Genomic DNA, 13893 nt, shown 5'->3' on the forward strand with positions numbered 1-13893 from the left:
TAAAGTCTAGTGAAATGCTTGTCAGAAATTTATTGTTGGGTGTGTAAAAACTGAATTCTGAGAAGATTAAAATGTAGTTAAGCCAGACATAGAATAGTGTTCACTGATGTTTCCATTGATTTAGTATGAAGGTAATTTCCTGCCAAAACCTAACAAGCAAAACATGGTTTAAAAACGGCCTACAATTAACTACAAACACAATATGGTTTGCAAGTACAAAATGTATTGATCAAAGAAATATACAACATGTTTGTAATACATACAGCATGTCATACAAGAACAAAAAAAATGTATATATATCATACAAGGGCAATATAAACCTGGGATTGTCTCACATGTCCTGAGTAATTTGTCCTCCACAACAACAGGTGGCACTATGATTTCATTCAAGCGCAGTTAGTTGGGTTAGTTAGTTAGATAATGTCCTATGTTTTATCATGCATGATATTGCCAGATTTCCTGTCTCTTCTAACTGCATCACATCCTTAAATAGAATCAAACTGTGATTTTGGCTGTTCAGTCTGCTCCACCAAACCTCAACACATTTAAACTGACTCATAGCACCACCTGCTGCTGTGGAGGACAAATTACCCAGAACACTGGTGAATAAATTCTGAGCACAATCGTGGTGGAAAGATTGTGCCCAGATATATTTTGTACTTGTGAGACACGCTGTATTTGTTTCTGAAGCATGATTTCTTAGAAATATGTTTGTAGTTGGCAGTTTTGGCAGGAAATTAACTCCATAATTCTCACCAACACAGTCAAGAATTTGGGAATAATTGTAAGGAATTGTAAGGTTCAAAAGTTTACAATTAACCAAAGGTTCAATTAACAAATATTATTCGGCTTTGCATGGTGAAATACTGGACATGATGTGTTTCAAGACAGTCCTTTAATCAAATAAGATTTTGTTGTTTTTAGATGGTTTTAATCCATGTAATGGATTAATTGATTGATTGATTGATTGATTGATTTGTTTTTTCATGGTGAGCCCATATGTATATTACTTAGAACATACAACAGACTTACCTCTTACGTTATTGGTGTAAGATGGGTGTGGTGGAGTGGCTTCTCCATGACTTTGTGTCTCCATGATATTTTATTAGGCCTGCAGTGAATTCACCACTCATGTAATGAACCTGCTGAAAGAGCAGTCACGGACACGGCCCATCTCACCAAAAGAGATTGGACGCATGGTGAACATCATTCACCTTAAGTTCAGTTCCATCCAAATGCAGCTGAAGCAGAGCACCTGTGAGGCTGTCATGATCCTACGCTCCAGGTTCCTGGATGCTCGGTGAGTGTTGAGCACAGAAACATAGAAAATAGCACCGCAAAGTTGGATTATGATCTATCAACATTTCGTTCAAGAGCCAAGTATCAATATCTCAATGCCTACTGGCCAGATTGTCATTGCTGAAGAACTCTTCAGTCAAATATATTCTCTACAGCAACATCTTCTATATAATGAGTTAACCTGGAAATAGGGAGTTAATTCTAATTGAATGAAGACAACATAAACACTTACAGAGGTCTTGTCAAAACAAATATGTCACAGGCACCTCTGAGAGCAGGATACAGTATGCAAGTAGGTTATGCTAGATTGTATATCTTGCATAACCTACTTGCATACTGTATCTTGTACAAGTTCAATGAGTTAAGAGCAAGGCAGAGAAGTGGATGAGATTGTAGAGAGTGTGTGTATTTAGACAATTTATATATATGTGTGTGTGTGTGTGTGTGTGTGTGTGTGTGTGTGTGTGTGTGTGTGTGTGTGTGTGTGTGTGTACTGTACACACAAAGACACACCCACACAGACAGACAAACATGAATACAATTAACAGAAAATTTTCAGAAGTTCATAGGCAAACATGTTGCCATATATGTGGACGTTATTTTCTTATGTCTAGAGCAGGGGTGGGCAAACTGTTCCACAAAGGGCCGCTGTGGCTGCAGGTCTTCTTTCCAACCAAGCAGCAGCACACCAGACTTGACTCATTCAATCAACTGATCTCACTCTTCAGACAGCTGATTGGTCAAACTGTGAACTCTTGATTGGTTGGAAAGAAAACCTGCAGCCACAGCGGCCCTTTGTGGAACAGTTTGCCCACCCCTGGTCTAGAGCCATGAAATCAAGATAACTTTAGCTTATCTGAAATTTATTAACAATAAAGTCCTGTGATGACTTGCAATAGATAATTATAGTGGTTACATGTTGTTGCTGAGTAGCATATACATTAGTAGCATATATTCTCTTTAGAAGTCATTATAAAGCATTTATTAATGTCTTATTCTGGGGGTTAGGGTTATTAAGGGTAAAGATTAGTTTAAGATCACAAATCATGTATTAAACCTTCCTTACTATCAATACGCATTTATTATGCGGCTATTGAGGGAAAACTTAATGCCGTAACAGTTGCTGAATATGGTCATGCATTATAAGCATTATTAAGTGCTTTATAATGACAAATTAAGAGCCAACATGCATGCTCATAACCCCCCCCCAAAAAAATAAAAAAAAATCAATATTTGATAAAGCCACCATAGGTAGAATTTGAAAATTTCTATCTTTGGTGCCCCCACTGGCAGTATCAAAATGACATTTATGCTACCTTGTGTTTTGTGTTAACAATACGCAATCTCATCTAGAATCTCATCATTGTCACATATCTTTTTCTTCTCTTAGACGGAAAAGGCGGAACTTTAGCAAACAAGCCACGGAAATCCTGAATGAATATTTTTATTCACACCTGAGCAACCCGTACCCCAGTGAGGAGGCCAAAGAGGAGCTCGCTAAAAAGTGCAGTATAACTGTTTCCCAGGTGAGAAAAAAAACACCTGCAAAGTCACTCTTGGCCATCATAACAGCCACTGGAGAAAAAGAAACAAGCACAGCAAAAGATAACTAATAAGATAATGATGTTACAGAATGAAACTTTAGGTCGATTATCTCAAGATTAAGTATCAAGACATTATTATCCCAAGATAGCAATTTTGTTTTGTCATCCTGTCATGGTCAAGATGTCTTGTGATTACACACAAACATCTTGTGATATTGTGATTGAGGCATCACAATAACACATTAAAACAAGTGCTATTTGATATGCGAACATGATGGACAATGAATATTCCTGTATAATGCTCATAATGGATTCATAATGTGCAAAACCAAAATCACAGTTTTTTTTATATATATTATAATTAGTTGCCATCTAAAAAAATAAATATTAGTAAATACTACCTGTCTTTTTTCCCCATGCATTGAAACTTAAGTCAGCAAGCTATTGGTATGTAAGATGGGCTGGTGGTAGAAGTGTGTGTGTGTGTGTGTGTGTGTGTGTGTGTGTGTGTGTGTGTGTGTGTGTGTGTGTGTGGGTGTCCCACTGAGCATCTCCAACACCAACAAGGTGATAAATGCTCCTCCCTGGTTGTTTATGTGGAACTGTTCAATAGCTACTAGGAGGAATCTGTGGATACCCTAGGCACTCCCTAGCTGTTGATGTGTTTAAACAGTACAAGTTTAACATTAGCAATGCTATGATTGCAGGTACTGCTCACTCTGTTCCTGTCTTTAGAATTGGCTGGTCTGGCCATCACTGAAATATTGCAGTGAAGCTTGAATCATCAAGTGCTATTACAGCCACTTTCACACCTATTTCCAACACTTTTTAAACCTGTCAAACCAAGTTTGAGTTAATTTCAGATCTTTTTTTGTCCCACAAAAGGAGATTCTTTTTGCAGCAAGGCAGCATAAAATACATAAAGCATAAACACGATGAAAACACAATAAGACAACACAGTCACTACATGCTTAGTTGTGGATGTCTACCAAAGACTACCCAACAGCCATTTAGCCCTCATTTGTTGAATTTTGAATCCCATTGTGGTGTAAGGGATTTAGGGCCTGATCCTAACATGTTACCAAATTCTGCAGACATGCCAAACTGTGATTTATCCCCAAGCCAATAGAGAGAGATTTTTTTTATTCAGAAAAAAAAAAAAAAAATCAATCTGTTGGTTTGTAGGATAAAATCACAACCTCCAGCTCTAACTAAACATCAGCAGCCCAAAGTTTGTATGATGTGTCAGCTATATACACTCTGAAACAGCAGTCAAACACCATCTGTAGCATCAGCTGCTGTATCATATTTACTGTGCCTTACTGGGCAAGTGCTAAAATGCTGACTTACTGATGATGCCAGGGTGGTCTTGGCATCCGAATAGGAATTTTTCATTTAGTATGTCACATCCTGTGTCACTGCCTATCCCTGTTCAGTTGTGAGCTACAGTAGTTTCAATGTTACATGTTGTATTTGTTGTGTTGGGGTTGGGAAATGAAATGTTCTGGTCTGCAGAGTCCAGTACTGTAAAAAAGCCCATTCTTTTTTGCCCTCAGGGTGGGGGAGGCACCATCACTGTGTCACAGGTATGTCACAATTCTCTCTCCTCGTCTGTCTATTATTATGCTGATAATTTCGTGTAATAGCTATATATTTTTTCAGTCCTTTTATGACTGAACAGCCCCTGATTTACAAAACACATAAAAACACACAGTTCATTCAGTTTAGTCATTGTTGTATCCATGTAATGGTCCATATCAAGGACCAAAAATGTGGCATTAATATGATTGGATTTGTTCCTAAAATCTTTAATAGATGCAAGTTCAATAACTTAATCAAAACCCCGTTTTTTCTTTTTAGACTTGTCTTGAAATTACATAGTTAGGCTAATATGGAACACCACTTTCCTCCATTCACAATTTTAGAAAATTAATCTAATTGAATTGCTGGTAGATAGTAAAGTAAAGATATTTATCCCCACAGGAGGGTGTTTGATAGAGGACAGAACCATATTAAGGAAAAGTTTATGCACCTGTAAATTATTTAGTGCTGCTGTGTGGTTGCTCTCCTGGAGTGATGTAGAATGGTTACAGCTGTCAGGCCCCAGTCTGACACAATAGATCTAGCATCCCCTCACCTCAACCAGTTTCGCCCTAGTTCTGTGTCTCTATTTGTTTCCACCGTGTTCATGTTTCTGTGTATTTTCATGCTGGTCTTTTGATATACTGGTTTTCAGTATATACAATGTAAAAACAAAACAACATCATTTATATTAATTCCAAATATTTGCTAATTTGAAAATACATAGCATCTTGCCTAATAATGTGAAACATTGCTTTACTGGGACAGTTAAGTACAATCAACAACACTCTGCATTATTGAAATAATGGATACAGGTGTAAAAAACACAAATAAGCAAGGATGATTAAAACAGACAAATGTGATAAAACAGAGTCAACTCCAAGTACAAGGTGAGAGAAAAGGGACTAAAAAGACCTTACATGTTATACTGTACATAGTATATTTGGCTGAAGTTACTGTCTTTGCTGGCCTGCAGTTCTGCATCACTCTGCAATAACCAGAAAGACCCTGTCAGAGGGTCTTAGAGTGAGGTTTAGCAACAGAAAAAGTTTACAAATTTGTAGTGAACTACTGAGATGAACTGGAATCCAACTCCCACTGTCATCCCAGCCAATTGATTAACTGGTATCCCCAGCCTTGGCAAGGCACATCCACCAGTGACCAGATGGTATAGACCAGGTGGTTGTCACTAATGCAGGGAGGTGGAGGTGCAGCAGGCGGAGGACACAGAGGCGTGGTGGAGACTGGCTAATGCAAGATGTGGAACATGGGATGAATGTGCATGGAGGAAGGGAGCTTGAGTCAGAAAACAGACGGGTTAATATCAGAGACTCTTGAATCTTAAAGGACTAATAAACTGGGATGTGAGTTATTGAGAAGTAGTCTTTGGTGGAAGATTCTTTGAGGAGCCAAGCCAAACCCTTGAACCTGCCTGATAGCTGGAAGTGGGATCTGCTGACTCCTTAACAGGGACCAAAGGGGCTTGGTGGCCCAGAGAATACTCAATACAGGTGGCTATAATATCCACAGATTTAACATGCCAGTCAAAAAGCTCATAACAGGTACTGTAACTGGTGTAAATGGAATTAAATGAAATTGTTGCTTATTTATTGAGGTCATTGAGGTGGACAATGTTCTGAAATTATGTTTGGGATAGGATTGTTTTTGTTATTAGTTTATTATTATTGGGTGTATTAGAGATATAAATCAGCCCATCATCTACATAACAATGAAACAAGATTTTATACATAGCTCTTCTTATAAAACTCTTAAAGAAGTACAGAAATTAAAAAGGGAAAAGGCCTAAGGACTGACCCTAGGGAACACCACAGGGTGCATGAGAAAATGATCTCATCCTTTTCAACTTTACAAAGACTATTGACAGGAGCATAAGCACACCAAGGTCTCTGATGCAAATCTATTTGAGGTGATTCAGGTGATTATGATTTCCAGATGTGTCACAGGCAGATTTTCTGAAAAAAAAAGAAAGAAAAAAGTATTTGACCAATACAGTATTTCAAGGTATTTGCTATTGTCAGTGGATTCACTCACATGGTGAAGTACTACAAGTTCAACTTTTGTGAATTTGCTCTGTTGATCAGTAGCGAAGCAGAAAGAACAAAACAGAAGCTATTGCAGTTTATTGGCTTATTGGTGTTGCACAATCCACTTGGTGGCTGTGGCTCTGGGTGGTGGTACACTGTGTCAGTACTGTTTGTCACAGCAGGTACTTCACAAGAAACCACATATGAACTTCACTGTGCCACCTTCTGGTTGTGAACAGCGCTTAATGAAAATGTGATCTCTTTGCTGATTAGCAATTAATGTCATCATTTATGCTTGTTTATTCTTTACAAACAGTGTGTGTATAACCTGGAATTCTCCTACTCCTCAACACTGCCCCTCTTTTAACCACACTGCTTCACTCTAATGCAGTTTTGATTTTGAACTGAAACCAAGGAGTATTCTGTCAACATACTATTTTGTGCATGGTTGACAAAGTAGACAATGAGACAAAGTTGGATTTGACAGATGTGAGAAAATTGCTTTATTTTGTTCTTCTCTTTGCTTCTTCTACACCAGGTTTCTAACTGGTTTGGTAACAAGAGGATCCGGTATAAGAAGAACATTGGCAAATTTCAGGAGGAGGCCAATCTTTACGCAGCAAAGACAGCTGTGACAGCAACCCAGGCAGCAGCTGCTGCTGTCAACAGTCAAGACAACTCTCCTACAACACCCAACTCAGGTAGGACTTAAAAATACTGTTGAAAAAAATGCCAATGAATTACTGGACTTAACTGATTTTGGCCTGAAACTAGTTTTATTTTATTCATTGGGCTCTGAAATGCATAGTTTTGGAGGTGCAAGGTAGTGAGATGTGTAAGCTTTCATGAAACATCAGTTTTGTCAACTCCCACATGATGATAATGTTGGGTGTACATTTTATTATTTAACATTTACATGGGGAAAACCACAGAGGAAAACTAAAAAACTAAACTAAAACTAAAACCCAAGTTGTACTTAGCTGTAGTTTTCCTTTAAGCACTGATGGAAGTTTTAAGTTGTTTGCTGTCTTTATCTTCCCTGTGTATACTAGTGAAATGATATTCACTAATGGGGCATTACTGTGTTGAGGACAGGCATGTGGAACTGGCATGATTTCTCTTCTCTTTACTCAGGCTTCCTAATGAAAGATGAGGATTTCCAGCTGGATGCTGATGACAGCAAAAACTCCCTGTTAACCAGCATGTTCACTGGTACTGTTCCTTTACAAAGAGAACATAATGCATGTCCCGCTCATCTAACACCAATCTGTGCCCCTGGTCCATGGTCATGAGTTATTCAGGTCATGTGCACAGAAGCTGTAAAAAATCAAATCACCATCAGTGGCAGCAAATATTATCATATTTTTCACCACACTACAAGACCATCCAGGATGTTGAAATATATTTGCATTTGTCTTTCAAGATGCCTTTAAACACTATTCCTCTGTCGTTTCTCCAGGCGGATACCATACACCATGCTATCAGTCAGACAGGATACAGTGATAGCTTCTGTGTAAGTACAAGTAACCATAGTAACGCATTTCTGTGCTGCAAAGATGATATGATGTGACAATGACAGTGGTGATGATGATGATAATGGCATATGCTGAAGTAGTTGTCAAAAGCAAGAAAAAACAGCCCATTCTCAGTCCAAATATGTAAGAAAACCTGCAGCTTGGCCAGTGGCCCAATGCTTCAAGCTACCTCCCTATGCTCAGGAGGTAGAGCGGTCATCCACCGAGCAGGAGGTCGGTGGTTCGGACCCTGGCCTCAGCAGTCCACATGCCGAAGTATCCTTGGGCAAGATACTGAACCCCAAAACTGCCCCTAATGCTGTGCCATCGGCGTGTGAATTCATATGTACGTTGCTTTGGATAAAAGCATCTGCCAAATGACTAATTGTTATTGTAATGATGCTGCAGAGCCTTGCACATGCAAAACTGATGCTAGAGGGGTATGTAGAGCATCATAGTCTGAAGCTTACGGCCACTTACCAAACCGCCATATTTGAGGAGTTAGGAGTGAGAACATGTTGGAAAAAATTGTTTATAGAGCAGTGGACTATTTGTATACACATTCAGACTAACTCAATCACTATTCTCAGTGAAGTATTATACAGTAAAATAATGGCATAGAGTACTGATGTTACTATAATAAAAAAAGAGATAAATCAACAAGACACCCAACCCTCCACTCTGACAAGGACTGCTGCTTTTATTTTCATTTCTGCCTCATTTCTTATCACGCAATAACTAAGCTGAATTGTCAGCAGACATAACACAGCATTAAGAAAAGAGTAAAATCATATGATCTGATGCTCACGGACGGCATGGTGTCATTTTGGTTTTACTGAGTGCCCTGTCTTGCCTTGGGCAGTAGAGATAATATGTCAACCTCTAGCAGTTTCAAGTTCGTTGTTCGGCTTTCTTTTCCTGCCATTGGCACTCACAACTTCTGATTTAGGCCAGGAATAAAACACAGCCTACACGCCGATTCATAAAGCAGGGGAGGGATGGAAAGAAGAGAACAGCTCAGAACTTGTCTAGTTGATAGCAGGAACACAGCACTTGGGGACCAAGTCAGAGAGGAGTATTCAGGAGTAGAAGTGTAAGTAGGACCTTATACTAGATCCTGCAAACAGATGAACCCAAAGGAATCACAGAGCTCGGAGATGACTGCCTCACTGTCTCAATGAAAAGAGGTGCAGTTTTCAGGCGGGGCCTTTCTGTGTGAAGTTTGTATGTTCTTCCCGTGCATGTGTGGGTTCTCTCTGGGTACTCCGGCTTCCTCCCACAGACCAAAAACATGCTCATTAGGTTAACTGGTGACTCTAAATTGCCCTTAGGTGTGAGTGTAAGCGTGAATGGTTGTCTGTTTCCATATGTTGCCCTGTGATCGGCTGGCGACCGGTTCAGGGTGTACCCCGCCTCTTGCCCGTTAACATAGGATAGGCTCCAGCCCCCCTGCAACCCCGAAAAGGGATAGTCGGGTATAGACAATGGATGGATGGGTGGATGTTCAGATGGGCTTCACTGTGTGGAATGATCTATGTGAAGAAAGAAAGAAAGAAGTTTTCACATAGTAAATATTGTCTGTAAACTTTTGTCTTGTAGCAACTGTCTGTTGTATATTATAATATTGTCTGTTGTGCTTGTCATTGTGTCTAATGTGATTTTGATATCTGCCTGATGTTGCTGACGCTGCTGAGCGGAGCTAACCTTCCATGCTGTGCCAAAAAGCAAACTCATGTGGTCATCATAATCATTGATTGACTGATTGATCAATTTAGTAAGTGAATGTAAATACATCAAATTGGCTATTGACATTTTTGATAAGAACATCAAATGACTCTGTATAATGTGAAAAAGTATGGTTCATAATAACAAGCCTAAATTGAACGCTACAGTTCTACTCAGCTCTATGAAGCATTTTAGTCTCATTTAGCTCAATGTTTTGGTTTTCTAGGGCTCTCATCAACCTGGTTTCCAGCAGCACTCAACGCTCTGATAAAGCCACTCTACACTACTTGCACAGCACCAAACAGCAGACAGACAAAGCCAGAGACCAGCTGATGCATACTGCAGCTAAAGAGACGTTGTGGAGACCAAAACAGAGCTAACAGAGTTAATAATATGAGCTTTATCTCTCTGCCAGGTTGATGGGGACTGACATGATGCAACAAGGCTTTCTTCAGAGACTTCCCCTAATGAGGGGCCAGCGAGTAAGCATTCTGATACCTCAAACTGACCTATCCAACCTCAGCACAGGGTTATCATGGACTACAACCTTTTACTGTAACTCAATCAAACTCCACCAACTAAATGCCCAGCTGAACCAGTCAACAAGCTCAACTATGATAGTGTTTACAGGTTGGACATTTCACAACCAGTGTTCTCTGAATGGATCAGAGGACAATGATGAACCTCAGCTGAGGGCGTACACAGACTAGAAAACATTGATTTTTCTAATTAAGGTTGAAGTATTCACGTGAGAAGTTCACTTACCTCACCTCCTCTAGTGTGTCCTCCTGCATTTTGTTTGATGCATTGAGCTGCTCCACTCAGTCTGTATTGAGATGACAGTAAATTAGGATGCACGACTCTGTTTAAGAAGGAGCTTTTATCACATTTGTGGTTCATTTTCTGGTGAAATGCTTAATTCTAAAACAATTGATGTCATGGATAGCAGATTCTCCAAATTCATTTTACAAAATGTTTATATTGTTTACCCTAAAAAACACTAAAAGATGCCTAAAATGTCTGTCAAAGCAGAAGCTACAATGACATGAAAGTGAACAAAATGATAAAAAGGATCATTTATTTTCCTGCTTAAAACATCCCCATCAAACCTCTTCATTACTTGTACACTACCTCCTTTAAACTCTTCTATACACACTTCTCAAGTATCTCTCTTTTTTCTTTTCTTTTCTTTTCTTTTCTTTTTTTTTTTTTTTTACAGCTGATGATATTTTTCTATTCAATTTCTGTTTTTTTCTTCTTGTCAGAAAATCCCATGTGCAGACCCAAACTAACAATGAATGTATCTACTAAAAAGTAATGTGTGTGTGTCTAAAGCCTGATATATCTTATTTCTCTGTGCCATAGAGCTCCATTGTTGTACTATTAAAAAAAAGCCTGGTAACAAAAATTGGAGTTTTGGAAATCTTAAAGAACGGATGAATAACCTTTAGCATTTCTAACCCAAAGATTTCACCTGGTGGAATTGCAAGCATTGACTAGAATGGCAGCGATCTAATGCTGCACTGAATGATACAAGAAATACATAAAATCTAATTAAAATGTAATGTCCTTTGTCATTTGAAATGTGTGTTTTCTGTTCTGCCTTGATCAGTCATGGATGGAAGAAACACCCTCCTACAGCGATTCTTCCCTGCAATGACTCATTTGCTTTGAAAGAAATTAGTTATCCTGTTTAGTGCACTGCTCCACCCATCTCTCGACACAAAGGCTACATTTAACCATGTTCACATACCAGTGAAATTCAGAAAATGAGGATATGCTGCTTCAGTGAGTAACTTCAGTGTAACATTTCAAAAGAGACCAAAACCATGCATGTACTCTAAATAGTACAAGAACAGCTTTAAATGTACTTTGGGTATGCCTTGGATAGGAATTTTAATGGTTTAAAATCTCTCTCTCTCTCTCTCTCTCTCTCTCTCTCTCTCTCTCTCTCTCTCTCTCTCTCTCTCTCTCTCTCTCTCCTGCTAAAGCTGCCCATAGTTCTGAATTCTGACCCATACAATAAGCTTACCATAACCTTAACCTTTACACACACACACACACACACACACACACACACACACACACACACACACACACACACACACACACAGAGTAGTTTACTTAGAGACAACCCACATACACTATCCATATGCCAATACTTAATGCTGTACTAAATATGGCCCCAACATATTTTACTGTTTTCCTCTGTTTGAATAATTCTTGATTACAAAAAAAAGAAAAAAAAAAGTAGTGTCCAGCTGTTTTAGGACATTATCATGCCATTTTTTATATAACTAAAAACAAAACAATTTATTTTTGAGGTGTTTTTAAAGATTTACATTTTCTAGGAACAATAAGATAAAATTTTATTGATTCCACACTAGGGAAATTAAGACATCAATAGGGTTGGAGCTAAGAACCACAGACAAGTGGGGTATATTGAGATGGGCGAATTTTTACATGTATTTTTTGACCATATTAAAAGTATTGAATAACAACTGTGTTAAATCCCCACCATGTTACAGTCTCACAAAATGTCAATTACTGCAATTTGAAAAAAAAAAAAGCCTATTAGTGATGTTAGACACAAAGACACAAGCTAATAGGAAAATTCAGCCACTTCAGGAAACTTAAAGAGAAGTTTCAGTTTATGAAAACTAGTCTTATTTTTTAATTTGGGTAATCCTGCCTATCAGTGATAATAACATTGCACCCACCAAGTTAGTTGCTGAGATCTGGGTATGCAGCAACATCAAATTAAGATACAGAGTGTTCAATATTGAACTTCATCCAGGCTTTTACATGTGGAAGTAGCTGGTTTTATCATGCAATCATGTTTTGTTTCTGTGGTTTAATATCATTAGTTTATTAAACTGTGTAAATACTAAGAAACATTTTGAATGTTGCTTTTTCTTTCTTTTTTTTTTTTTTTAGTTTTTGTACCTCTTTCATACATATATGAACTGAATCCTGTAACTACACTTGTATATTCAGACTGTTTGAGTGATGATGTCTTTTTTTTTCTTTCTTTTAATTTGGTTTTAATTGTATATCATTTTCAGACAAATATTTGTGACTGTCTTCAAGTAAGTATTTAAGTCAATATATTGTCTCCATTTTTAATTCTATCATATGGAGAACTTTATAACCAAACAGAGTTCTCTGTGTTAGTATGTATTTTCAAACAAAAAATAAACTTTTGCTTAAATGCTCTGACTACCTTTATTATGTCTCAAAAAGGATGAAAATTCTGAGGGGTCAAACAACTGTGTAATGGCCAGGAAAAAAATCTGGGGTGGAAGGGATCCAAGGGAGGTTGCATTATTTTTGCAGATTTTTTATTTATTTTTTTAGGTGATGATTTAATGTATTCTATAAGGTATATAGATACAACCCTAATTCTAAAACAGTTGGGATGCTGTGTTAAACGTAAATAAAAACAGAATCATTTGCAAATGAACTATGTTCTCAAGCTTATGTAGTAATATCCTTTAAACAATCATGTGTTCACAAAGTGCTGAACCACCAAGCACATACGGCCAGAAACCAGATTACATATCCTCCCTCCTCAGTTGACAGTTAATCCTTTAACTGAGTTACATATGTATCAAGACATTTGATCAGGAAAATTTATAAATTCATAATAAAGCAATCCTGACTGCTAGGCAATTCCATTTTTCTAACCTCATAAATTCAAACATAAGTTTTCAGGCTAATTATATTATATATTCACAAAGTTCATCACAAAATTCTTTTAAACAGAATGAGGAATCACATTGGGCTGATGAGAACTGTTTTTCACAGGTTTTCATCTCATCTGTGCTGCAACTGATAATAACTTCTGCAAAACCTCCAGAATAACCTGTGGGGATTCTCAAGGATCAAGGTTGTCCCAGGACCAGAAAGAGAGAATGTATTACACCTATTTTAAAGTCCTTGCATTGTTCATATTGATTTTACATTTTCTTTACTTGTTTTTAAAGGACTTCATGTATTTATACATGTACATGTACATGTGGTGTCCCCCAAGGGTCAATTTTAGGCCCATTTCTTTTTAATCTCTACATGCTGCCCTTGGGGGATGTCACCAGGAGACACGGCATCAATTTCCACAGTTACGCTGATGATACGCAGCTGTACATTGCTGTGTCTCCTGATGACACAAGGCCACTTGATACCCTT

General features: G+C 38.0%; 1 protein-coding gene across 2 annotated transcripts in view; it reads left to right on the forward strand.

Moving 5' to 3' along the window:
- LOC139348552 (pre-B-cell leukemia transcription factor 3-like) overlaps positions 1-11935 on the forward strand; it is a 41166-nt gene extending 29231 nt beyond the window's left edge. The window contains exons 4-10 of one of the 2 annotated variants that reach the window (XM_070988768.1): positions 1110-1300; positions 2690-2825; positions 4400-4429; positions 7008-7170; positions 7604-7681; positions 7929-7982; positions 10124-11935. In XM_070988768.1, coding sequence (XP_070844869.1) covers positions 1110-1300; positions 2690-2825; positions 4400-4429; positions 7008-7170; positions 7604-7681; positions 7929-7972 — 642 coding nt within the window. In that variant the 3' untranslated portion in view covers positions 7973-7982; positions 10124-11935. The remainder of the gene's footprint in view (positions 1-1109; positions 1301-2689; positions 2826-4399; positions 4430-7007; positions 7171-7603; positions 7682-7928; positions 7983-10123) is intronic. The other variant, XM_070988770.1, reaches the window with a different exon arrangement.
- The last annotated feature ends 1958 nt before the right edge of the window (positions 11936-13893 follow it).

The sequence above is a fragment of the Chaetodon trifascialis genome, chromosome 20 (genome assembly GCF_039877785.1).
Source record: "Chaetodon trifascialis isolate fChaTrf1 chromosome 20, fChaTrf1.hap1, whole genome shotgun sequence".
Classification (NCBI taxonomy): Eukaryota; Metazoa; Chordata; class Actinopteri; order Chaetodontiformes; family Chaetodontidae; genus Chaetodon; species Chaetodon trifascialis.